Source organism: Phyllobates terribilis, unplaced genomic scaffold (genome assembly GCF_046119375.1).
Source record: "Phyllobates terribilis strain yellow unplaced genomic scaffold, ASM4611937v1 Scaffold_3__8_contigs__length_932513732, whole genome shotgun sequence".
NCBI lineage: Eukaryota > Metazoa > Chordata > Amphibia > Anura > Dendrobatidae > Phyllobates > Phyllobates terribilis.
The window spans coordinates 426143095-426169023 of record NW_027362763.1 but is presented as its reverse complement, the minus strand read 5'-3'; the positions used below and the strand labels follow the sequence as shown (position 1 = coordinate 426169023).

The 25929-nt window shown below is 43.5% G+C and overlaps 1 protein-coding gene across 1 annotated transcript; it reads left to right on the top strand.

Annotated features, from left to right (window-relative positions):
* The first annotated feature begins 212 nt into the window (after positions 1-212).
* AKIRIN2 (akirin 2) lies at positions 213-14032 on the top strand. Its single transcript, XM_073675687.1, has 5 exons — positions 213-728; positions 9828-9968; positions 11129-11272; positions 13025-13096; positions 13617-14032. The coding sequence occupies exons 1-5, from the start codon at positions 554-556 to the stop codon at positions 13625-13627; spliced, it is 543 nt and encodes a 180-aa protein (XP_073531788.1). The 5' UTR covers positions 213-553; the 3' UTR covers positions 13628-14032.
* Positions 14033-25929: the final 11897 nt, after the last annotated feature.

Below are 25929 nucleotides of genomic sequence, written 5' to 3'. Positions count from 1 at the left end.
ATCTCCATAAAATGTGATCAGAGGGCTACTCAGCCCGCGCCCTGGCCAGCAGTTGCCCACCCGCCAGCTGGACGTGCCGCGGCTGCCAATGACAAGTTTAACAACAACTACTGGGATTTAAATTCAAACACGGAAGCGACTTCCCCGAAGTGTTGCATGTCGGGTATTGTAGTTTCTTCGCAGTCGTGTAGAATAAAAAGTCCCCTGGAGTAAACTCTCTTTCCCAGAAGCCTCCGCGCAGCACTAGCGCTTGACGGTGCGAGAATGAATCAGTGGCGTTGTTATTAACGCCATATTGAGAGCAGAAGGAAGGAGCCAGAGCCTGGTAACGCACGGCGTCATTGTGAGTGGGCACTCCATCCTCCGCCATCCTCCTCTGCCCGGCAAGTCCCCGCTGCGGGTGAAGCTGATAACTCCCTGGCACACTCCACGGAAGCCGAGGAGCGAAGAATCGGCCTGCAGGGCGGCGGAACCGAGGCCGGGGACAGCAGGGAGCGGAGCCGCAGTGTGAGGCCCCCCAGTCCGGCTCATAGACTGCCCGATCACCCCGGACATGGCCTGTGGAGCCACCCTTAAAAGGACTATCGACTTTGACCCTCTTCTCAGCCCGGCGGCCTCCCCCAAGAGACGGCGATGCGCCCCCCTGTCCCCGTCCGCTCCCTCCCCACAGAAATACCTCCGTATGGAGCCGTCACCCTTCGGGGAGGTGTCCTCCCGGCTCACCGCAGGTAGGGCAGGGGCTCGGGCGGGGATCTCCTGGGCATACTGGGGGAGGGGAGGGGAGGCTCTGCTCCAGCACTGCTGGGAAAGGCTTTTGTTCCCCAGTAATCACCAGTGATCAGAGGATTGTTACTGGTTATACAGGATGTGGCGCCTCTTAAAGGAGAACTCCTTCCTGATCACAAGGCCCCATGACAACACTGCTGGTGCTCTACCTTGTGGTCACAGCATGGAGGGGCACACAGGTGGCAGTTATGCCCTAGTAGTGACACTGGCGCTGCCATCTTTATTATGGGTGGGTCTTCAGGAACAGCTGGGACTTGTGCTTCTCACATGACGTATGCTGGGCCTTTCCAGTACACCTGAAATTATGGGTAATGCCAGATCAGGGGCATGTGATGCCAGAGTGGCCGATGATCGGCCTGCCGTCCCATACAGCTTGGTTCCATAGTCTTTACACCAAACGGTTTGTGGCCCGCTTTAGAGAATAGGTGGCCACCCTCCATTAAGCTGATCACAGGTGTTTCCAGCTGTTAGAGACTAGGAGCTGCAGTTCTGCAAGGCTAGTGGTGGCAGAACCCCCATCTATACCCAAGGCTAGTGGTGGCAGAACCCCCATCTATACCCAAGGCTAGTGGTGGCAGAACCCCCATCTATACCCAAGGCTAGTGGTGGCAGAACCCCCATCTATACCCAAGGCTAGTGGTGGCAGAACCCCCATCTATACCTGTTGGTTGTCAGTTATCTTGGCCACTTCGTTGCTTGTGACTTGTTGGGAAAATTCTTCGGAAAGGTGAATGGACCTTTTATTGAGGCAGTGCCCCCAGATTCCACGGATCCATAGATGTCGCTGTTAAATATATATGTGGGGGGAAGGAAAATATCAGCTCCCCAAATGTAGAAAATACCACAGTATACCGGAAACTCCAGACCAGCTTCTGGGCAGCAGCAGCAAAGTGAACCAAAAGATCCAGCACCCGCAGCATGTAGAAGGGGATGAGGAAAATGTGACTTTCATTGCAATAATTAAAAGGTGGGGGGGCGGAAAACCAGGAACACGTGTGTGTGTGTGTGTGTATGCTGTTAGTTTCAGGACTAAGTGCATACATGCTTGAAACGCATAGGACTGTTTTCTGCCCACACACACCCCTTGTCGCGCTATATGCCGTTTTGTGTTTTTAATGTCGCAATAAGTCATGTCTTAATTATACATATCTACATGGTGCGGATGCTGGATTTCTCCGGTCTCTTTGCCATAGATGGCACTGTTGGGGTGATCTGCCCTCCTGTAGCAATGTTCCTCTACATGCCCCAATTCTTGTACCTGTATATTGGCTCCTGGTGGAAGACTACTCATGGCCCACCATGTTGGTGATGTGGCCCTGCCAATGCCGCTGTATAAAGTCCTGTGGGTACTTGCCTGTCAGGGGCTCGTTCTCACGTCTTTCTGTTGGATTTCCTACAAGTCTGACGTGTAATCTCATGTGCCATTACTGGGGTATGGCAGCTTAATCGCCGTCATGTGGTAGACGTGGAGTGCCCATGGCACCATAGCTGCGGGGGCAGTGAGGTCTCATGTGACCTGCAGTTTGGGATAGAGCTGGTTTATAGGGGTTTCCAGGATAAACTATGTCTGCTTTAAATAAGAGGGTACATGACTTAATATAGCTGCATTAGCTCAGGTTCCCAGATTCCAGGTCCTGGCGCTTCACTTGCAGTCCTGTGTAAGCTTGTGACTGCCTAATTTATTTGGTGACTTGTATTGGGCACAGGAACAGAAACAAAACCCACAGGACCCGAGTATCTGGATTGGGGCACCATGGCTAATACAACTATATTCAAGTCGTTCATTTTTGGGGACCATTTCTTTAAATGTATTTTTGGCTACAAAAAATTACTTTTTTTTTTTTCCATGGTATTCATGCACTGTTTGCCTTCTAAAGCATCCATGTTGCACCATCTATTGCTGGCTGCAGAATGGGTTAACTGGGAATCCATCAGTGAGCTCATTCTGAGGGTCCAGTGGGAGTGTTTAATGCTTTCATCTCTCGTTTTGACCTCTAAGCTGATTTATGACCACAGACCACATGAAATCAATGCAACATTTGTAACGAAATCCAATGCAAAAAATGATTTTTAGCCCCAAATAGTGTTTAGGTTACAAGTCTCAGGACTGGAAAAATCCCAGGGCCTCAAAATAGTAAGCGAGGGGCCATAAAACAAATCTGACTGCCCCTGAAGCCTCCAGTGATCCTCCTAGATTGTGTACCTACAGGGCAGCAGAGATGACAGCGGGCCTCCTGTGATGGGAGCCTCTGACAGATCATCTAATACAACATGCTCCCATTATAAGGAGACCTTAGTGCATGCATTCCAGCAATCAGTATACAGCCTTGTGCAGAACGATTGCTTGGTGAAGCCCATGCTCTGGATGGGTTCAGGCCAAACCTGGCAGAATAACACTAGGCACAGGGCCTTGCTTGGCACTTCATTGTACACATCGCCTTTATGAAATGTCCTTGTGCAAATGATAAGTGGTACAAAAGGTCAAATGGTGGCTGCGTGTGTGACAAGCTTCTCTGCCACCATTGGCCCCTTGGTCTGTGCCCTGCATTGTGGCTATGATGAGTGATGCCTATATGCTCACAGGAGACCCACTCTGTACTGGGAGAACCAGTACCAACCAGTGCATCTGGCCTGTCTCCAGTAAACGCTGACTGATCTGCATTACAATGTGTCACTGCACGGAATGATGATGCTCAGCCCTTGAAGAATGCAGTAGTCGGCCGGCCACATCGGTCCGCGCACAGCCTTCTTGTACCATCATGAGCTTGGTGTGTTATGTCATTGTGTAACTCGGGGATCCCTTCTCATGTGAGGGGGATGACAATGGCCTAGGTGTTGACATTTTAAAGGGAGGGAGTCAATCTGCATAAAATGACTGCTCACATCTAGGACAGGAGTGCGCTGGGGCGGCCGAGCACTTCATTGTACCTTCCCACCTACTTATTTTCCATCTATTCCTGCCCCCCACTGACTCTTGTGAAACCAGAGCTGTCACTTAAGAAACAAAGAAGAAGATAGATGGGAAAACAAGTACGTGAGACGGGGGGCCTAAATGGTTTGGCCAAGGGTGCACCTAGCGCCTGCACTTGAACAAGCCTGTCGTGCTGCCAGACTCCTTTAATAAAGTAAGTTGTATAAATCCCATGTAGGTGTTTTAAGCCAAAAACCGCTTTAAGAGTCTCAAAGTTTCTGGGATGGGGTTAAGGCCACCCGCCTAATTATTCAGGTTTGACACCACTGGTGTCTGCCGTCTATGTACATTGTAGAGCCGCGATCTTGTGCGCAGGTGCCGAGAGGTCTGTGACTCTCCTGCACACAAGATCCTTGCTCTACAAAGTACATAGACGGCAGGAAGACGTGCGCCTTGCGTAAAAGGTGAAGGGTGCGGGATTTGCCTGTGGGAACTGCACATCACAGGGCACTGATGTGCAGGGGATGAAACCTTATAATTCACAAAGGCAGGATTGTTTGCAGACCCCGGGACGGGAACGCATCAGAAATGTGTAGGAATAAAGACCTTTCACAGCAACAAGACCTTTAACATGAGGCATACAGGTATGCATAGATTTACGTTTCTATCACCTGTATGGCCAAATTAGAGGTCTGATAGATTCCCTTAATAGGTCCTAGGGGGTGACACATCAGGGCCATTGTGTTATAAGGAACTGTGCACTGGCGTAAGGGATGCCAATTCCATAAAGACTACTGCAAAATGCCAGGCTTAATGAATATGGGCCTTTGTGCCTAATTTACTGCCTGTGCTTAAATAGGTTGGTTGTCCACTACTTTTTACATTGATGGCCTATCCGTAGGGTATCAGTGTCTGATCAGTCGGGGTCTGGCACCCTCCACCGATTAGTTGACATCAGTGACGGCGTCCGCCGGCCGGCAGTACTTGCGGAGCTGGCCGTCTACTTGTTGTGGCCGGGGTTTGTTACTGCACATTAGGAGGCGCATGTGCAGTAGAATGTGGCGGCGGCCACTACAAGTAGACGGCCAACTTTACAAGTAAGTACTAAAAGTAGTGGACAACCTCTTTAACCTTTTTGGATTGCCGTCTGTCTTGAAATTCTTGCTGCTTTACTATCAAAGAGAACCTGTCATCAGAAAAAAAAAAACCCGCTGTTAATCTGCAGGTTAATAGTGTTACTAGCCTGCCTAGTGCATTGGAGCCGGCAGTCAGTCAGGGCCGGAGGTGCGGTTGCAGGTGCTGTTCTGTATACTCAGAGCGGTGACTGAACCAGCGCCGCCCCTGTGATTGAAACCGCATGCTGCCAGAGGAAATGAAATTAATTTTCTCCCCGCTGTGTGCAGGCATCGGGCAGGTTAGTAACTCTATTAACCTGCACATTAATCCCATATCTGCACATTAATAGCAGTTTAGCTAGTGACAGGTTCCCTTTAAGGGAATCTGTCAGCAGGTTTTTGTTACTCCATCTGAGATCAAGATTATGTAAGGGCAGAGACTCTGATTCCAGCATGTCAGCTGCTGCTATTTTGAAACCATTGAGGTTCTCTACTGCAGTTCTCTATCTGCTGAGCTGTGTAACCCCGCCCACATCACTGATTGGCAGCTTTCTGCTTGTGTACACTGTGCATAAGCAGAAAGCTGCCAATCGGTGATGTGGGCTGGGTTACACAGCCGTTGACTAGTAGACAACACCTACTCTAGTAGTGATGATCTCCTGCCGATAAAACGCTGTATTCCAAACAGCCTAGATAGATGATACTTTGCTGGAATCAGGGTCTCAGCCCCTACATTAGATTGCATAGCAAAAACCTGCTGATTAGATTTCCTTTTAAAAAAAAAAAAAAACCAAACTGGGAATGTAGGCAAATCGTGACTGGGTTACACAATTGTGCAGTCAGAAACCATGTTCACATGTCATGTTTTCAGAAGTTGCATTCACTTTGCTGCAACAGTAAATCTCATGCACACGCTGCTTATCTTTCTTTGCAGATTTGAAGCAGTCTTCATTGTTTTAGCAGTATCACTCATTTTAATGTGAAGTATAAACCCCCCCCCCAGACATATTGAACATGAAGAGGAAGTCCGGGCTGCTGCTGATCTGACTTTCTATACATGTTCAATTTTGTGGAGACAGTGACCCCAGCGCTGATTGGGCATCACGTGTCATTCCACCGCATCAGAGCCCTGGGACCACGAGTGCAAACACCGCTGCAACGGAGCCAGCACTACAGGTGAGTATAAGTGTTTTTTATTTTATTGGGGCCAAACATTTAGTTCAAGAAGGGGTTGTCCTAGTAGCGGACAACCCCTTTAATGACACGCGATGTCTGCAACAATCCGCGCTGGTCTCGCTCCTTTCCTACAGACGTGATTGACAGCTGAATGGGGGGAGAGCAGCCGCAGCTCACTTTTCCACGTCTGATTTGTCCGAAGAAAGGGAGGGTGAAGCCAGCGCTGACTGGCTGCAGAGTTCACATGACATAATGTTATGTGATCCCCGGGAGAGCAAAGGCCGAAACTGCTGGAACGGCGCCTGCACCAGAGGTGAGTATAGCTGTTGTTATATTACTGGGGGGAAACTTAGTGATTGAGAAGAGGTTTTCTGAGTAGCGGACCAACAAGTTACGTTCCCACAATGCGTTTTCTACACAGTGTATTTTCACTGCTCAAAGAAAAAACACTGCTGTGTCTTACAGGTCCAGCGAAGTGAATGGGATTGATAGAAGCCTCATGCGCACAATGCATTTTTATTTTTTACTTGGCGCAGTATAAACTGACGTGCGGCGCGTTCTTATCTGCAATATTTTAGTTTGTTTTGTGGGTACGCTGAGTTTCTCCTTGTGTGGATTTTCCTGAGAATTGCATCTGATGTGGAAAATCCACAGGGAATAAATGCATGTAGTCTGCTCATGACTGTATCAGTAGATCTATCAAAGCGGCTTTATTTAAAACCTGACACACCAAAAAAAGAAACACGATAAAGACTTAATGAAGAAATGGACCCGTAACCTAATTTACCTAATAAATGCGGAAAATCTGCAACATAAACTACCCAAATACTCATCGTAGGAAAGCTTTGATGGTCGTGTGCGGATTGCCCGTGTCTTTGCTTTTTCTCTGGAAATGCAATAAAGGCTCTTATGAGGAAAATCTGCATATAACTAACGCATACCATTCAAGTCTATGGGAAATCTGCAAATTTACATGTTGCTGGTTTCAAAACAGCACCACAGGTCAGTATAGTGTGAAAAATCAGTGGGCATGAGATTTCTATAACTCCCGTACACTTTGATCGACCTGTAAGGTGCAGGGCTGTGGAGTTGGCGTCTGTCTCCATTTTGGTGGAGTCTGAATAAAATGGACTGACTGCTAAAATATATAATAAATTGGGTACAGTAGTACAATGCAGGATGTGCAGTAATTGTTTTCATAAGAATTTGGGAAAGTTATGAAGTGTCCTATAAATGTCTGTCCTATTCCTGATCTAAGGATCTCGGCTTTTAGTTGAGATGAATCAGTGCTGCACTTTATGTACACGCTCAGTAGTGAGGCAGTGAGATGAATCTGTGCTGCACTTTATGTACACGCTCAGTAGTGAGGCCGTGAGATGAATCTGTGCTGCACTTTATGTACACGCTCAGTAGTGAGGCAGTGAGATGAATCTCTGCTGCACTTTATGTACACGCTCAGTAGTGAGGCAGTGAGATGAATCTGTGCTGCACTTTATGTACACGCTCAGTAGTGAGGCAGTGAGATGAATCTGTGCTGCACTTTATGTACACGCTCAGTAGTGAGGCAGTGAGATGAATCTGTGCTGCACTTTATGTACACGCTCAGTAGTGAGGCAGTGAGATGAATCTGTGCTGCACTTTATGTACACGCTCAGTAGTGAGGCCGTGAGATGAATCTGTGCTGCACTTTATGTACACGCTCAGTAGTGAGGCAGTGAGATGAATCTGTGCTGCACTTTATGTACATGCTCAGTAGTGAGGCAGTGAGATGAATCTGTGCTGCACTTTATGTACACGCTCAGTAGTGAGGCAGTGAGATGAATCTGTGCTGCACTTTATGTACACGCTCAGTAGTGAGGCAGTGAGATGAATCTGTGCTGCACTTTATGTACACGCTCAGTAGTGAGGCAGTGAGATGAATCTGTGCTGTACTTTATGTACACGCTCAGTAGTGAGATGAATCTGTGCTGCACTTTATGTACACGCTCAGTAGTGAGGCAGGGCTGTGGAGTCAGGGAAACTGAGGAGTCAGAGGTTTGGCTTACCGACTCCACAGCCCTGGTAAGACACTGCATTATTTTATTTTTTCTTTTTGCACTTTGAAAACCGCACCAAATACTCATTGTGTGAACTTGGGCAAAGTGGTTTTGTGGCAGCACAAAAAACTCCCTGCTGACTTACCTGTGTTGTGGCCATGAAGCCCCATACTTTCCTAAAAGTATGAGGTGTAGACCACAATGTTGTGTGTGTGTGTGTGTGTGTGTGTGTGTGTGTGTTTTTTTTTTTTTTTTTCTCACAAATTTGTATGGAGTACTTTTCCCTTTAGGACACGTTCACAGTCAGTATTTGGTCAGTATTTTACATCGGTATTTGTAAGCCAAAACCAGGAGTGGGTGATAAATACAGAAGTGGTGACGTTTCTATTATACTTTTTTTCTGATTGTTCCACTCCTGGTTTTGGCTTACAAATACTGATGTAAAATACTGAACGTGTGAATGTGACCTAATGTAGATGACAGGAGTGTGCACCTTGTACTGTTCATATTGAGGTGTTTGCTCTTTGGAGAAGCCCACACCGCACGGCTTCGTTTTATTTCCCCCTGTACGGCTCTATTATATAGAGTTCAGAGAACGCCATTAGTCACAGGCTGTGGGTAATATCACATCTGTCTGCAATAGTTTCCTTGCACAATTTCTTGCTGACGTCTCTTCAGTAACTTCCTGCCCCGTTTGAGAAGTTGGAGTTTCTGACAATAAAAGGCTGTGGTCACATCATTGGGGTCACACATGAGCCTTTGTGCCCCATAGTGAATCTGTGACCAGGGCCTATGTCTCATAAGCACAGCTGATTTCTGTGGGATACACATGTGGCATCCAGGTTTCTAACCCACATTTCGCCTCTTTCCTGCCTGAATTTTCTGTTCTTTAAATCCTGGATCTGTAACTTCCCAGTGGCAGTGGCTTATCTCATGCTGTCACTCATTGTTTGAAGGGATTGTCCACCTATTTATTTTTAAACAGCCCAACATGATGTAACGTGAAATATAGGCCCCTATTCGTTCCAGTCTTGGTGAGGGGGTGTGGTGGGATCAGACTCTCCTTTTTTTCATTTATTGGAGCATCTGAGAAGTGGCACAAATTTTACTCTAGTTGGGGACTGCCATAATATTTCTGGCATAAGGAACGTCACAGCGCATCATAAATTTGAGTAGATGCCTCGGCTCTCCCCATTTTGGCATGGCTGTGTTAAACGAATGACCGTGTCAAAAGTTGCAAAATTTTTGCGCAACTCGAGTTTTCAAAGTAATTTACAACAGATTTGGGCATGAAAGCTTTGAATCAGGGTTATAACGTGTTCTCACCTAGCATTAGCACGAATATACCTGGCTAGTAATAGAAGAGCAGCAGGTAAATTCCTTGCGTTTTTCCTCCGACTGCACATGCGCAGATGAATAGTTCGGCGCTCACAATGTCAATAGGACCTTCCTTTGCATTCATGGCCCAGGCAATGATGGTGCTTGTGGAAAGTCTCACTAAGTTTAGCAGATCACTGAAAAGAATGATGGATCAGACAGCGGGCAGGGAAACACAGGCGGACTACCACTGCACTTACAACTCATTTGCATAAGATATCAACTATAGATTTCTTGAAAATGGCAAAAACATCTCTTAAAGCAAGTCATAGATTTATTCATATTTTACACCTTTAGTTTGGGGCATAAAATGCTGATGACAGGTTCCCTTTAATAGCAGTATGTAGGAATATGCTGAGATGCAGCGTGAAGCCTGTTGAGCACTTTGGGTGTTAGACCTCATCAATGTCTCTCCTTCCATTGCAGAACAAATCCTTTACAACATAAAGCAAGAGTACAAGCGCATGCAGAAGAGAAGGCACTTAGAAAGCAACTTCCAGCAGACAGAGCCCTGCTCCAGCGAAGGCCCACCACATCATCTTTTGCCTGGTGGGCAGAATATCCCCGGTGAGTAAATGCTCCTGAGCCTTTTAGTTGTTGGTATCTGATACACTTGCAGGTTCTCTTTTCTGCACCCGCTGTTTCTGGAGACTTTTGAAAATCTTAATCGTTTTGGCCACTAGAAAGCCAAATATCCACTCCATCGCAGTTAGCAATGGTCTCTGGAGGGAAATTGTCCCCTTGTTAGGAGTGGATTACCATATTTTTCAGACTCGTAAGGTGCACCCCAAATTTTGGGGTGGAAAATAGGAGAAAATCTTTTTTTTTTTTTTTTTTTTTTTTTTTTTTTTTTATAAGATGGGTGTCTGTCTTATAGTCTGAATAGGTAGGGTATCTTACCTGGGGGGCGGTGGAGCGGGGTGTCACAGGAGGCAGTTCTTCAGGGAGTGGAGGAATACTGCAGACGATGGGTGCAAGAAGGCAGTGCTACCACTGCAACTATCAGGTAAGCTATGTTCGGACCATAAGACGCATCCCCTATTTTCCTCCCAAATTTGGGTGGGGGGGGGTGGAGTGTCTTATGGTACAAAAAATAAGGTATATATGAATGGCCGCTAACTTACTAACCTCCTTTTTAGGATGTGTGCACACGTTGCATTTTTGCTGCTTTTTTTTTTGTTTTGTTTTTTTTTTAGTGCAGATTTGTCACAACCTGAAATTTCCTAATGACGACAAAGGGAAGGAGAATCCTGAAGTCTGATGCATGCACTTCTTATTTGTGACTTGCAGATTTAAACTTGCCACATGTTAAATTAAGCATTTTTGCTGCAGATTTCACCCGGTGGGCAAGAATCTGCACCAAAAATGCATGTTTTTGCCACTTTGTTTTTCCTGCCGAGAGATGCTGAAATTTCTGCACCAAATACTTAGCGTGCACACATACCCTTACTCTCTAGTTCTGCATCTTGTTTTTCATTCTCTTTTAGAATCCGCCTAGTTCAGTAACATTGTCCCAAGTTTTCGGACCCTGCCCCTTCGGTGGTGGGGACACTTTTCTTTACACTTCTGATAGAAACTATTAACTGAAATCTTAATCTCCACTGCCACTAACAATGGCTCTTCTAGTTTTATGCTGTGGACACAGCCACAATGTCTTCAAGGATTAGTAATCCATAAGTCACCAGAGACTTTGCCATTAAATGGAAGCATCATTCTTTTCATTGCAGGAACCTCCACGGCGTCTCCACTGAGGAAGGAGCAGCCGCTGTTTACTCTGAGACAGGTTGGAATGATATGTGAACGTCTTTTAAAAGAACGAGAAGATAAAGTTCGTGAAGAGTACGAAGAAATTTTGACCACCAAACTGGCAGGTATGACCAGCCTTATACCCGATGTTAAATGTTTACATGGCACTGCCCTAAGCAACCTCCTCTGTAACGTGCTGCATATAATGGACCTCTCCGTTATATTCTTTCGTGGTGTCCACGGGATGGATTCACCATCAAGCAAAAGAATGGCGGTATAAAGTGGCTGTATCTTCAGAAAGGTAGTTCATACCACGCAATACAAAGCGTGCTGTGGCGGAAGCATTGGTGGTCACGTAGCGGGCGACAGATGGAGCGCACACTCACACAATGGTCATTGCTTATTATCTGACTACCTGTTCCTTCTATGGAGTGTTTTCTATTGTATGGAATAAGTGTTGTTTTTTTTTATTGAATATTTACCCATAGTGAATGCCACTTTTCATCTGCTTGTTTGTGTATGGAAGCAATGTAGGCTGGACATTTTCATCTTGTGGTTTTTTAAAAAATTATTATTTTTTTTGGCACTGCTGTAAATTTTGCACTTTAGCTCATCCTAGTTTTGGGAGCACTTGTGTCCAGCTGTGCACCTGTATCTGTAAGGGCACAATCGGTGCAGGTTTCCATCCCCTAGCTTTACATGGGAAGAAGTTCCATTTAGACATGTATGGATTGCTCACTGTATAGCTGATGTTTTAGCTTTCTACTAGATCGCCATTTTCTATGCCTCCTTGATCAGCCTTCTGTGCTGTCCCTCCACCACTTCCATCCATGTGATGGCTGTTGATGGAGGGTATGTGAGTAGATTGTCACCTTTTTTTCTAAAACAAAGTGCTTCTGCCAGGTTCCTGGAGGAAGTAATGGTGTGCCACATCACATGCTCCTCCATCAGCCGCTGTTATGAAGAAGAGCGGTGTATGGGTGGCAAAGATGGCGGCTCAAAGGAGTGACTTTATTGGTGCGGAATTGTTCCTACATGTCTAAAGATGTAATCTATACCTGCAGATAGAGTTAATAGCATTCTGAATGTGCCCGGCACTAAGTGTGTGGCACTTTATTCCTCCCAGTTTGTCACAGGGGTGGCGCTGGTTCAGGCACCGCTCTGTGTATAGTGGCAGCTGTAACCGTGCCAGACCCCCTCCCCACTGACAGCAGCTCATTATTGGTACAGGCTGTCAGTGCCGGGGCGCGGTTACAACCGCTCTCTAAACAGAGTGGTGGCTGAACCCGCACTGGCGTCACCCCTCCATGACTGAAACCTGAACGCTACAGGGAGGAATAGTTAATTTTCTCCTGGCAGTAGGGGTGTAAGTGCGGACGCCGGACAGGTTCAGCACACTATTACCCTGAAGATTAACCCAATGCAGGTGAATGGTGTTTTTCCACGTGACAATTTCCTTTAAACGCATATGGGTTAAAGGGGCGCGTGAGGGACTTTTATATTGATGGCCTGTCCTTAAGATGGGTCATCTATATCTGATGTGTGAGGGTGTGGCACCCCTGCCGATCAGCTGTTCCTGATGTGTGCAGCAGCTGGATGTGTTGTGGAGCTGCACAGGACTGCTCCATAGTGGCCGAGGCCAGGTACTGCAGATCCAGCCCCTATTCAACTCAAAAGGGGGCAAATGAGCAGAACCTGACTGCGGCTACTATGGAGCTGTCCTGTGCAGCTCAACATCCGGGCAGGAATGGTTGATCAGCAGTGGTGCCGGGAGTCACATTGTCTGTGATCAGATATTGTATGTATTCAAGCTACAAGTGATGCTCTCTGCCACTAAGAGGGTCTGCTCACACCTTGTGACTTTCTCCTTCTCTTAGAACAATATGATGCTTTCGTGAAGTTCACGCATGACCAGATAATGCGACGATATGGGGAGCAGCCTGCTAGCTGTGAGTATATTTCAACTAAACTTTCTTAGATCAAGTAAGATTTATGTTCACTATCCCTATATAAACTGGATATTATCCCCTATGCATGGTGTAGAGGACCCTCTGCTGATGTGTGAATGGAGCGGAGGTGGATCATGCACACTGCAGCTTCATTCATCCTTAGTGGACCACGGCTGAGCACAGCATTCGGTTGGTTGTCGGTGCTCCTATAAGAATTAATGAATGGTAAGGCAGTGCGCATGATTGACCTCCACTCCATTTACATGGGGTTCTTTAGAGCAGTGTTCCCCAGTCCTCAAGGCCCACCAACAGGTCATGTTTTCAGGATTTCCTTAGTATTGCACAGGTGATAATTGCATCACCTGCACAGACAATAATTCCATCACCTGTGCAATACTAAGGAAATCCTGAAAACATGGCCTGTTGGTGGTGTATTTATGGGTTGCTTTAGAAGTCAGTGACACAAGGTAATCTGTCTACCTGCATAATTAGTGTTAGTAAAATCTTCTCCCCTTTGCAGATGTCTCCTGAATCGTTCCTCGCCTTTCCTGGCTGTTCTCCCCATATTGCTGCAAGATGTCCTAGTTATGAATTGCAGCAAGGCCATATTTCCCTACCCTGTGAACACGGCTTATTCCGAGCTTCTGTCAGTGGCAACCACTCTTATGCAGCAACTGGTTTCCGAGTGCTCCCTGATGTCAGTGCCACCTGGACGTGGATCTATGCTACCTGTATTACTATACCAGTGGCCTCATTGCTGTATCATTGAAATCTGGCTTCTTTTTTTGTTAATGTTTTAAGATGGATTAAAGCTGGTGTTCAAGAACATGCCCTGTACCTGTTGTATAAATCAGTCGTCCCTTCGACACTTTTCAGTGGGGTTTTACAGTTCACTACAAATACCGCATCTGCTGTCTATACAGTGGCTTAAACAGTGGGAATTTCTTTTTTTTTTTTTTAAATGACATTTATTGGATCGGACTTGGGCATGTGCATTTTAAAGAACTTTTTTGTGGGGGGAGGTAAAACGGATTTGATTACTTGTTTTGTAGATTTTATTTATTCTCAGTCTTTAACAAATGTTTAATGCATTTTTTTTTTCTGTCTTTCATTGTTTAACTGCCTTGTAGTACTGGAATTTAGTTGGTAAATAAAAAAAAAAAAAAAAAAGTACTAAAGGAGGTTTTTGTGGTTTTTTGTTTTCCTTCCAAATATGTTAAAAGAATAAAAAATGTCTGTACAGCAGGGGTGGGCAATTAATTTTCCAGAGGGGCCACATGAGAAACCGTGGCAGGCTGAAATTAATTCTGCTCAATATTTAATATTAACCCCCTTCAAGACATGACTTGCATTTACATTATATGTTGTGTCCCTGCCTTTGATGCGGGCCCACATCTTTCCTGGCACATGACAGCTGATTTAATGAGAAGTCATGTGTCTTTAACAGCCGCCAGTGGAACTGTGAAATCCTGCTGTCCATCTGATTGCGTGACGTAGCACATCATTGATCACAGGAAGCTGATGGGTTGTCATGACAGCCAGGTTCTCCCCCAGACCTGTCATTTCGATCCTCCTGTGCACAAGCAGTCGGATGATCGCCACTTCAAGTCCCTTAAGGGGACTATTAAATACAGTGAAAAGTAAAATAAAACCGCAATCAAATCATCCCCCTTTTGCTGCATTGAAAATAAAACCATTAAAAAAATACACATTTGGTATGGCTGCGTTCAGACATGTCTGATTTATCAAAATAAATTAATCCAGTTGGTAAATGGCATTAAAAAAAAAAACACCAGAATTACGGCGCTTTTTTTGGCCTCCACAACATTGCAAGAGGCGATCAAAACACTGTATCTACCCCAAAAATAGTATCAATAAAAAATGTCAGCTCGGGGTGCAAAAAAAAATAAGCCCTCACAGCCCCAGATCCCCCCCCCAAAAAAAAAAAAATAACGTTACAGGTCTCGGAAGATTGTGACTGTCAGGGATTCCAACACCGGGGAGAGAACGCAATATGTTGCTGTCGCGAGCATGCAATCCAGACTACTTGCTGCGTAGGTATCGATAAGCGACCAGTGAGCGTATAGCATCACACATCTGGGCTCCAAAGCATGGAATCTGTTTATGCTCTCCGTACGGTCACTCAGCTTCACAGTAGCCCAATTATTATTCTCTGCCACCACCGTTTGAAATATAATGCAGGCCTGGCCGGACGCCTGCGTTTTGGTAGCGTATATGGCTTTGGGGAGGGAATATTTCCCTGACAGTGACAAAAGCAAAAACAAACATTTCTAAAGTTCCCAATTCAACACCCCCCCCCCCCCCCCCCCATGTTTGGTATCTGTGTACTCATGCTGACCTGGAGAATCATAATTATTTGGTAAAACCATAACATTGGTAAATAAAAAAAGAAACAATTGGAACTGCACTTGGCTTTTTTTTTTTCTTTCCCCCACTTATTCCATGTGGTAGATTGAATGTTATTCAAAAGTACAACTCGTTCTGCAATAAACTAGCCCTCTCGCTGCTATATTGGTGGAAAAATTGGCTCTGGGAAGAAGGGGAGGGGGGGGAAACGGGAAAATTGCCCAGAGGTAAAGGGGGTTAACATAGAATATAAAACAATTAATCAGTTTAATATTGAGCATAACTAAGTATGCTTACACCTCTATCCAGTATGTGCCACCCCCCATGTAGCACCTCCTATATACATAGACCCATATATACAGGCACACATCACATACAATGATGGAAGAGTAGGTTCGAGGACTGGGCTCCAGCTCCAATGAAAAAAATGTTAACATAACTTACAATTAAGAACATGGTGAGAAACAGCGACCCGTGGGCCAGTGCTTTCAGCTCTCCGGCTATCTGTCCGCGGGTCAGACTGGAGCGGTCAGAAGGCTGGATTTTGTCCGCTGGCCACACTTTAGTCTTGGTACAGGGAATATTCAGAAATGGGATTTCTGCCTCCTAAAAGGTCCTAATATTGTCCATAGCAAGAATGTTCCAGTATTTGTCCTCATGGAAGGACAATATCCTATGTATACATTAGGACACCATACAGATCTCCTGCAAGCTGGATTATTGGCACAGATGGAACCATTAAACGGCTACAAGAAGCCAAGCGGGGATTATTTTTACAACTTGTGTAATGTGAACTTTTTGGCTTTATTGAATAGTTGATGATTCCCAAAAGGACTGGGCACAAGATGCTGACTGTCAGTCTCTGGGCTATGATTTTGGGCATCTGTATTATGTAAAGTGAGTTATATGGATATTCGATGTGGCAGACCCTGCTTGATGCATAAAATCATACAACCTACTATACCTTATTCTGTTTGTTGAATCTCGCCCACTGGCATATTCTGGGCACAGCCTCATTCCTTTTCTGCACCTATGGCATTTTTGGCGCATGGGAAGGGTTACATGGGGAAATCGTGGTCACAGAAAGATTACATCCTCTGGTGCCTTTTATAGGCCAGAAAATTACTCCAACCCCCCCCCCCATATCTTTAGTAAAGCTTGTACAAACAAGTCTACTGTTATGTCCTGTAGTTAATGGCTCATTTACACTATTTTCCTTCATATTTCTGGGATGAAATCCAATTTTTAGCAAAAAAAAAAAATTACTTGAAAAAGACGCCATTGAAACTTTGCTCTGCAAATCCAGTACTATAATATCATTTGGAAAACTTGTATCAGCAGATCTGTGAACTCACAGCGGATTCATTGGTGCAAGGCCCAAGTGCACCTGTCCTGCAGCACATGGTAACGTTCCTGCATGTGGCCTTCCATAGTAGTATGATGGTCTCCTCCATGTTACTATTGTAGGCACGCAGATGCTGTAACCAGGCCATTAACCTCATTCCTGATCAGGCACATCTTCGTTTTTTTTTCCATACATGCTGTTTTAAGAGCAAAAAATCTTGATCAGATATTTAAATAATTTTTGCATCTATTTTTCCAGATATATTGGGCTCCATTTTCCTGTAATTATCTTTTTGTCAATGAGACAACAAATGAAATGCACGTCTGTTTTTTATGATCATATTTTTATGAAATGACTTCATGTGATTCCCATTCTGTAACAATTATTTTTATATACCGGATATGGTTCTTGTTTGTCGGAGAGAGACTAGTAACAGCGATTTGGATTACCAGTGACTTTTTCTTAAATTTTATGTTTTTGTTTTTTTTTTCTTTACATTTATTTCACTTATTTATTATAGCGCCATTTATTCCATGGCGCTTTACATGTGAAAAAGGGTATACATAGAAAATACACTTACAATAATCTTGAACAAAACGAGTCAGCGGGCAGGGCATATTGTTCTTTTACTCAGACATAAGACCTCTGTAGGGTAGGGGGCGCATCAATGTTTAAACACTATGCATATATACATATACACTCAGATCACATGCTTTTTCTGGAGGAGGAAGCGCCGTTAGCATTTCCTATTACTGCATGCACAGCGTTATTTCAGTGCTGTGTATTTGAGAAGGTGGAGAACGTACAATCTGTGCCTTCTGTATGGGGACGCAGGCTGTGTGTGACTGACCTTTCGCTCCCGCCACTACATGATCGCCTGCAGCGACATTTTAGAATGAGGACATAACTAGTCTGTGCTCTCCAGAAGTAGTTAAAGGGACTAAAGAGCATAAAAGAGAACCCCTATCATAGTGAAGCCACAGCTTCAGTTCATAGCAACAGCTAATTTCTTTGGTACAGAGTCGCAAGGGGAATATATTACCTGGGGGCAATATACATGTATGATTCAAATTTCCTAAAGCAGACTCATTTCTCTCATATCCTAATTGGCAAAAGAGGCAGGGCTTGTGATATCCCTATTTAAAGGGAATCTGTCACCAGGTTTTTGCTACCTCATCTGAGAACAGCATAAAGTAGGAAGAGGCCCTGATCCCAATGATGTATCACTTAATTTAGGTGCAGCGGTTCTGACACAGAGTTCTTAGATGTAACATGAAGCAGAGCTCAGAAAGCTTCCCCAGACTCTATTTACGTGGTCTATAAACAGTGAGCTGCTTATCAGAGGAGGCGGCGCATCAGACTTAGTGATAATGTCCTACTGATAAAACCTTCATTGTAAGTAAACAGCACACAGCTTAATAATTGACACATCGCTGAATTCAGTCCTGCTGTCTTTAGATTACATAGCAAAAACCTGCTGCCAGATTTTCTTTAAGGAGTCGTGGGTTGAAATATATTTATTAACAAAAAGCTGTAAGTTCTTATCCACAATTCAAGACCATTATCTCTCTGTTAGTTAATGAACCAAGATAACTTGTTGGATCTGGTTCTGTCAAATAGACAAGATACAATATCAGATCTACAGGTCCAGGAGCACTTGGGCAGTAGTGACCATAAAGTGCTCAGTAATATTCAACACGACGGGATAAATAGAAATCTTGAAATTTTAGAAAAGCTAACTAAATTCGGTTGACTAAGGGACGGGTTTAATTTAGTACACGGGATCTCAGTGAATAAGGGCTTTTTGCCAGAAACACGTTGAGATGTATTCCCAACCTGTATGATCTTTTAAATTATTTTGAAATAAATTGAGGATTTTAATTATTTTTGTGACTCACCAAAATTCTTTTCTTATGCGAAGCCGTAAGTCACGGCTACTGGTTGGAGACCCATAACATTGTAAGACGGACTGAGTCATATAACTAGGACACGGTGAGGCTGCTTTTAGTTTATTTACCGAAGCAGGGATCACGTCCTGGTAACTGGGGAGCATAAATGGGGAGTGTTTAATTCTATATTACACAAATCCTGTAGTAAGTATATATCCTTCAATGTCCAGTAATGAAAGAAATTGTGATGCTTAAATAGGGCCTTATGAAGAATAAGACAAAAACAAAAAGGCAATAATCACATTGAAATGTCTTTTTCTGCCCCCTCAGACTTCAATGAGAAATGTGGAAAGGAAAATCACCAACAACATTAACCCCTTTCTGATGTGGGGGGTATTAATAAGTATCTGCGCCCTGGGCCTATTGGAGCAGAGACATGTTAATACGCCCTGGTGATCACGCCCACACAGAAGCTCTGCTGGCGCGATCACCACTGGGTGTCAGCTGATTGTCACAGCTGGCACCCGGTACTATGTGCCAGGATCGGTTCCGCACCGTTCCCGGCGCATTATCCCCCGAAATGCTGCGATCGAAGTCGATCGCAGAATTCCAGGAGAAAGAGGAGGTAAGCACAGCTCACTTACCTCCTCTCCAGCATCCCATGCTGTCTGTGCCAGGTCGCGGTAGCTGTCATGGCGACCCTATGTCATCATGACGACATCCAGGTCACCAGACAGCAGGAAGCTACTTTCATCATGCGCAGTGCGTGACCAAAGTAACTTCTGCCTGTGCAGCGCTGACACACAGCATAGCATAGAGATGCTGCTGCATTTGCTATGCAAGTGATCAGCCTGCAAAAAAAAATCAAAGTCCCATAGTGGGACAAAGTGTAAAAAAAAAAAAAGTATCAGAAAGTGGGGAAAAAAAATTGTAAAAATATTTTAAAAAATAATCCCCAAAAAAAAAAAATATATACTGTATCCATAAATAAATATTATGATGGGAAAAAAAAAAAAACAAGTACACATATTTGGGATTGCCGCGTCCGGAACAACCTGATCTATAAAACTGTCCCACTAGTTAACCCCTTTAGTGAACACGGTAAAAAAAAATAATTAAAAACTAAGCAAAATAACGATGGTTTATCATCATACCGCCAAACAAAAAATTTAATAAAACGCAATCAAAAAGACGAATGTAAATAAAAATGGTACCGCTGAAAACGTCACCTTGTCCTGCAAAAAACAAGCCGCCATACTGCTCCATCAGAGGAGAAATAAAAAAAAGTTATAGCTCTTAGAATAAAGCGATACTTAAAAATAATTTTTTCTATAAAACAGTTTGTATTGTGTAAAAGCGGCAAAACACAAAAAAAGATATAAATGTGGTATCGCTGTAAACATACTGACCCGACGAATAAAGTTGCCTTATCAATTTTACCACACACGGAACAGCATAAAAAAAAAAATCCAGAATTGTTGGTTTTTGTTTATTCTGCCTCCCAAAAATTGGAATAGAAAGCGATCAGAAAATGTCACGTGCCCGAAAATGGTACCAATAAAAATGTCAACTTGTCCCGGAAAAAACAAGCAGTCACACGACGGTCGGCCGAAATATGGAAAAATTATAGCTCTCTTAATATGGCCATCAAAAACTAGTCTTTGCAAAAAAAAAAAGAAAAAAAAAAAAGTTTTTTAAGTGTGTGACAGCTGTCAATCATAAAAACCCGATATGAATCTGGTATCACTGTAATCGCACCGACCCGAAGAATAAACTCGTCTAATCCCTTATACCGCACGAGGAAAGGCGTAAAAAATAAACTCTAAGGTTGTGCTAGGGTTAGGGTTGGGATTTTTTCAAAAGTAAAGAAAAAAAAAAATGACGACGATATGGCAACTAGTGTTGAACACAAGTGCTCGCTACTTGAGTTTGCATCGGGTGCTTGGGTCTGCACCGAGTATAGCGGGTGCTCGAGTGATCACTTGCGCTCAAGACTAATGACAACTTATTCAATATGATGACCTAATGTTATCAAATTCTATGTCGTACCTCTGGGTTCAAAATGTTCACTATGCCCCTTGATAAAATCCTTGAGGGGTCTAGTTTCCAAAATGGGGTTACTTGTGGGGGGTTTCCATTATTTAGGCACATCAGCGGCTCTCCAAAACGCAACATGGCGTCCGCTCTTGATTGCAGCCAATTTTGCGTTCAAAAAGTCACACAGTGCTCCTTCCCTTCTGAACTCTGCCGTGCGCCCAAACACTGTATTTTCCCCACATATGGGGTATCTGTGTATTCAGGAGAAATTGCACAACGGTTTTTGGGACATTTTCTCCTCTTACCCTTGTGAAAATAAAAAAGTTGGGGTTAAAAGATCATTTTTTTATTTTCACGGCTCCTTATTATAAACTTCTGTGAAGCACCTGGGGGTTGAAGGTGCTCACCACACATCTAGATAAGTTCCCTGAGGGGTCTAGTTTCCAAAATGGTGTCACTTGTGGGGGGTTTCCACTGTTTAGGCACATCAGGAGCTCTCCAAACGCAACATAGCGTCCGCTAATTATTCAAGCAAATTTTACATTCAAAAAGTCAAATAGCGCTCCTTCCCTTCCGAACCCTGCCGTGCACCCAAACAGTGGTTTTCCCCTACATATGGGGTATTGACGTGCTCAGGAGTAATTGCACAACACATTTTGAGGTCCATTTTTTCCTGTCAACTTTACAAAAATAAAAAAATGGGTCTAAAGTAACATTTTTGTGAGAAAAGTTAAATGTTCATTTTTTTCTTCCACATTCCAAAAATTCCTGTGAAGCACCTGAAGGGTTAATAAACTTCTTGAATGTGGTTTTGAGCACCTTGAGGGGTGCAGTTTTTCGAATGGTGTCACTTTGGGGTATTTTCTGTCATAAAGGCCCCTCAAAGTCACTTCAAATGTAATGTGGTCACTAAAAAATGGTTTTGTACATTTTTGTTGGAAAAATGACAAATCGCTGGTCAACTTTTAACCCTTATAACTTCCTAATAAAAAAAATGTTGGTTCAAAAATTGTGCTGATGTAAAGTAGACATGTGGGAAAGGTTATTTGTGTGACATATTTCTTTGATTTAAGGGCATGAAAATTCAAAGTTTGAAAATTGCAAAATTTTTAAAATTTTCGCCAAATTTCAGATTTTTTCACAAATAAACGCAAGTGATATTGAAGAAATTTTACCACAATCATGAAGTACAATATGTCACGAAAAAAACGATCTCAGAATCAGGGGGATCCGTTGAAGCGTTCCAGAGTAATTACCTCATAAAGTAACAGTGGTCAGAATTGGACAAATTGGCCCGGTCATTAACGAGCAAACCACCCTCAGGGGTAAAGGGGTTAAAATAAATCCAAAAAATATTTATAAATAAATGCAACAGATAAAGCATTTGAGTTTATCAACCCACTAAGAAAACCATAGAAATATTATTTGTAAGGGCCAAGGCTGCAATACTAAAGTACTCTTCATCTGTTTTCACCTGTTAGCTGCCAATGCCAGGTATCATTCAGCAAGACTGTAATAAATGATTCACCACCCAATATCACTAACTTAACACAAGTAAACGTACTTCTGTGACTCCAAAGTATTGATAAAGGCCCCAGGCCAGATGGCAATCACCCATGTGTATTGAGGGAGTTGAGCTCTGTAATTGATAGATGGCATTCACCCATGTGTATTGAGGGAGTTGAGCTCTGTAATTGATAAAACAATGCATTCTTAGACTTTTTTTTTTAACTTGGTTTATGGGAGGATATCACAAAGTATACATAAATTAACAGAAAGAATAGTTGATGCACTCATCTAACAATGTCACAGCAACAGTAATTGAGGCAGAGTAGAATTATATCGCTTTACATTGATGCACATAGGTACAATGTAGAGCTGCAACAGAAGAGTGCAAAGTAAATCTAGATGCAGAATTGAAGCAGAAAATTTCTGCCTGTCCTTGCCAGTAAAAACACATGCGGATTTTACACACGTTTTTTTAAGCGTTTTTACATGCGGATTTGACTTGCATTTTTCAAATGCATTGTGAACTCAAATCCGCATGCGGAAACGCACAAATAATGGACATGCTGCGGATTTCTCCGCAAGGAAAATCCGCAGTGGAAAATTCCGCAGTAATGTGCACAGCACATTTTCATTGGGGACCATGGGGCACGTATTACCAAGCATTTTTAAAGCATTTCCGCTGCGGAAATTGCGCATCAAAAATGCTTGAAAAACGCATAGTGGGCATGGAGCCTTAGGCATTTTTTGGGGTAAGCACTGTAATTGTGTTCATTTTTTGGCCCTATTTATTGTGTCAGTAACCTGTCTCAGTGGATAATTCTTTTCCTTGAACCATTATTCCAAAACTCCTACAAGTGATGATCGAGCAATAAAACGCTTGAGTGCTCAGTACTGGAATCGAGCAAGTCGGACATTCAGATGGGCTCAACTTGAGTAATGAGTATAATAGAAGTCAATGGGCAACTTGAGCATTTTTCCAGAAGACCCTACCCAGAGGGCTGGGTGAAGGGGGGCAGGAAAATCGCTGAAATGGATGGAAACAGCGCTCAAATGGAATGGGAACAGTATTGGGAAGACGCCTGGACACATCAGTGACTCCCAGGATGCTGCCGGGAGTCATGTCAGAGTATTATGCAACTGTTACGGACTGAGAAGAAAATATACAAAACCAAAGATTAAATGGATTTTATAGGAAAAAAAATGCTAGGAAACATTCGTTCCTGTATAACGACTTGTATATAAGGCAAAATTAAAAAGAATGGAAAAAAAAAAGCCACCTCCTCCACCCGTATTGTATTTCCCCTATGACTACAGTAGATGACAGTACAGGGGGAAATAAAACTACACCCACTGTTCGCAAAATGTTAAAATTACATTTACTGGTGACTACCTTATCTGCACAATGCAAGAAATGGCAAAAATTAGAAGGAAGAGGGACTCGAATACACCCTGTAATAGACATAAAGGAGGGCCTCATACACGTTCTATTAAACTTGTTAGGTAGTGGGACTGTTAGACTCAGAAAAGCCTATGCAGTAAGTACAATGGCTGCCAAAAATTAGAAGGAGGGATTGCAATACACCCTGGAAGACAAAAATGAATTTTGAACAAGTGCCGCATGATGACCTTCTAAAAGTTTGGAGAGAGTGATGCATAATGGTCCTCTAAAAATGTGAAGAGAGTGACTATAACGACCCTCAAAATTTTTTGAGAGAGTGACACAATGAGTTTGAGCTTCTAAAAATTTGGAGAGAGTGACGCATAAATGACCTTTAAAAATTTGGAGAGCATTACGTATAATGACCCTCTAAAAATTTGGAGAGTGTGACAATAATGACCCTCTAAAAATTTGGAGTGACGAATACTGACCTAAAAAAATTGGAGAGTGACGAATAATGATCTTCTAAAAAATCAGAGATCAGCTGCAGCCCGAACTTCCTCTTCATTCTCGATTTGTCGGAGGGCGGGGACAGTGATGCCAGCGCTGATTGGGCGCTGGGGTCATATGTCACAACAACCACAAGGGAGCCCCGGGAACACGAATGCGGACACTGCTGGAACAGAGCCAGCATGGGATTGGAGTAGAAGAGTTTATATTTTATTGGGGCCAAGCATTTAGATCAAAAAAGGGTTGTAAAAGTAGTGGACAACCCATTTAATACAGTCAAGCAATACATAGTGTTGATGTGCGCGGCTGTTAACATGTTAAATGCCCCTGTCAATCTCTGACAGCGGCAATTAACAGCGCCGCGCCGGAAGCGCGTCACTTACCCCGCCCATCGGTGACCCCGCCACGTGATCGTGGGTCACTGATGGATGGGAATGACAACCCTGGGTCTGCAGCAGACTCCAGTGGTTGTCATGTACTGCTCGCTATGAGCGCCACCTAGTGGTCGGCGCTCATAGCACAGGAGCATTTCTACTACATCTGCTGATCCCCTCTATGTAGCAGAGACGATCAGACAAGTGCCACTTCTAGTCTCCTATGGAGACTATAGAAGCAAGCAAAAAGTGAAAAAAAAATGTTTTTAAAAATATTAAAAAAATATATAAAAGTTTAAATCACCCCCCCTTTCGCCCCATTCAAAATAAATAATAAAAAAACAACACATACACATATTTGGTATCGCCGCGTTCATAATCGCCCGATCTACCAATATAAAAAAAGAATTAATCCGATCGGTAAATGGCGTAGCGAGAAAAAAATTCTAAACGCCAGAATTACGTTTTTTTGGTCGCCGCAACATTGCAATAAAATGCAATAACAGGCGATCAAAACATCGGATCTACCCCAAAATGGTATCAATAAAAACTTCAGATTGGCGCGCAAAAAATAAGCCCTCACCCAGCCCCCCCCAAAAAAAAAAAAAAAATCGAGATGCTACGGGTCGTGGAAAATGGCGCCATTTTTTTTTTTTTTTTTTTAAAAAAACTTTGGAATTTTTTTTTCACCACTTAAATAAAAAACAACCTATACATGTTTGGTGTCTACGAACTCGTAATGACCTGAAGAATAATAATGGCAGGTCAGTTTTAGCATTCAGTGAACATGGTAAAAAAAATTTAAAAAAAACATCTATGGTATTGCACTTTTTTGGCAATTACACCTCACTTGGAATTTTTTTCCCGTTTTCCCGTACACAATATGGTAAAACCAGTAATGTCGTTCAAAAGTACAACTCATCCCGCAAAAAATAAGCCCTCACACGGCCATATTGACCAAAAAATAAAAACGCTATGGCTCTGGGAACAAGTGGAGCAAAAAACGAAAGTGCAAAAACGGAAAATCCCAGGGTTGCGAAGGGGTTAATACATGTGAGGAATGCCTAACAAACAAGCATTCATCACATGTATTAAAGTTGTCAAACAGTCGCAAATCATGCACACGGAGTGACTGAAACATAACATTCGAGCACGCCGAAGATACTCGGAAAACACCAGAGCATGCTCATAAATCTCGAGTAACGAGCATGCTCGCTCATCACTAATGAACAAGTAATTTTTACAATTCTTTTGAGCATTTTCTGGGCTCCAAATTTACCTAAAAAGGTTTTGTAAACGTACCTTTAGTGATCAGTGGTGTAACCCCAGTTATCAGTCTTTATAACCAATCCTTTAGATCAGGGTTCCCCAACTCCAGTCCTCAAGGCCCACCAACAGGTCATGTTTTCAGGATTTCCTTAGTA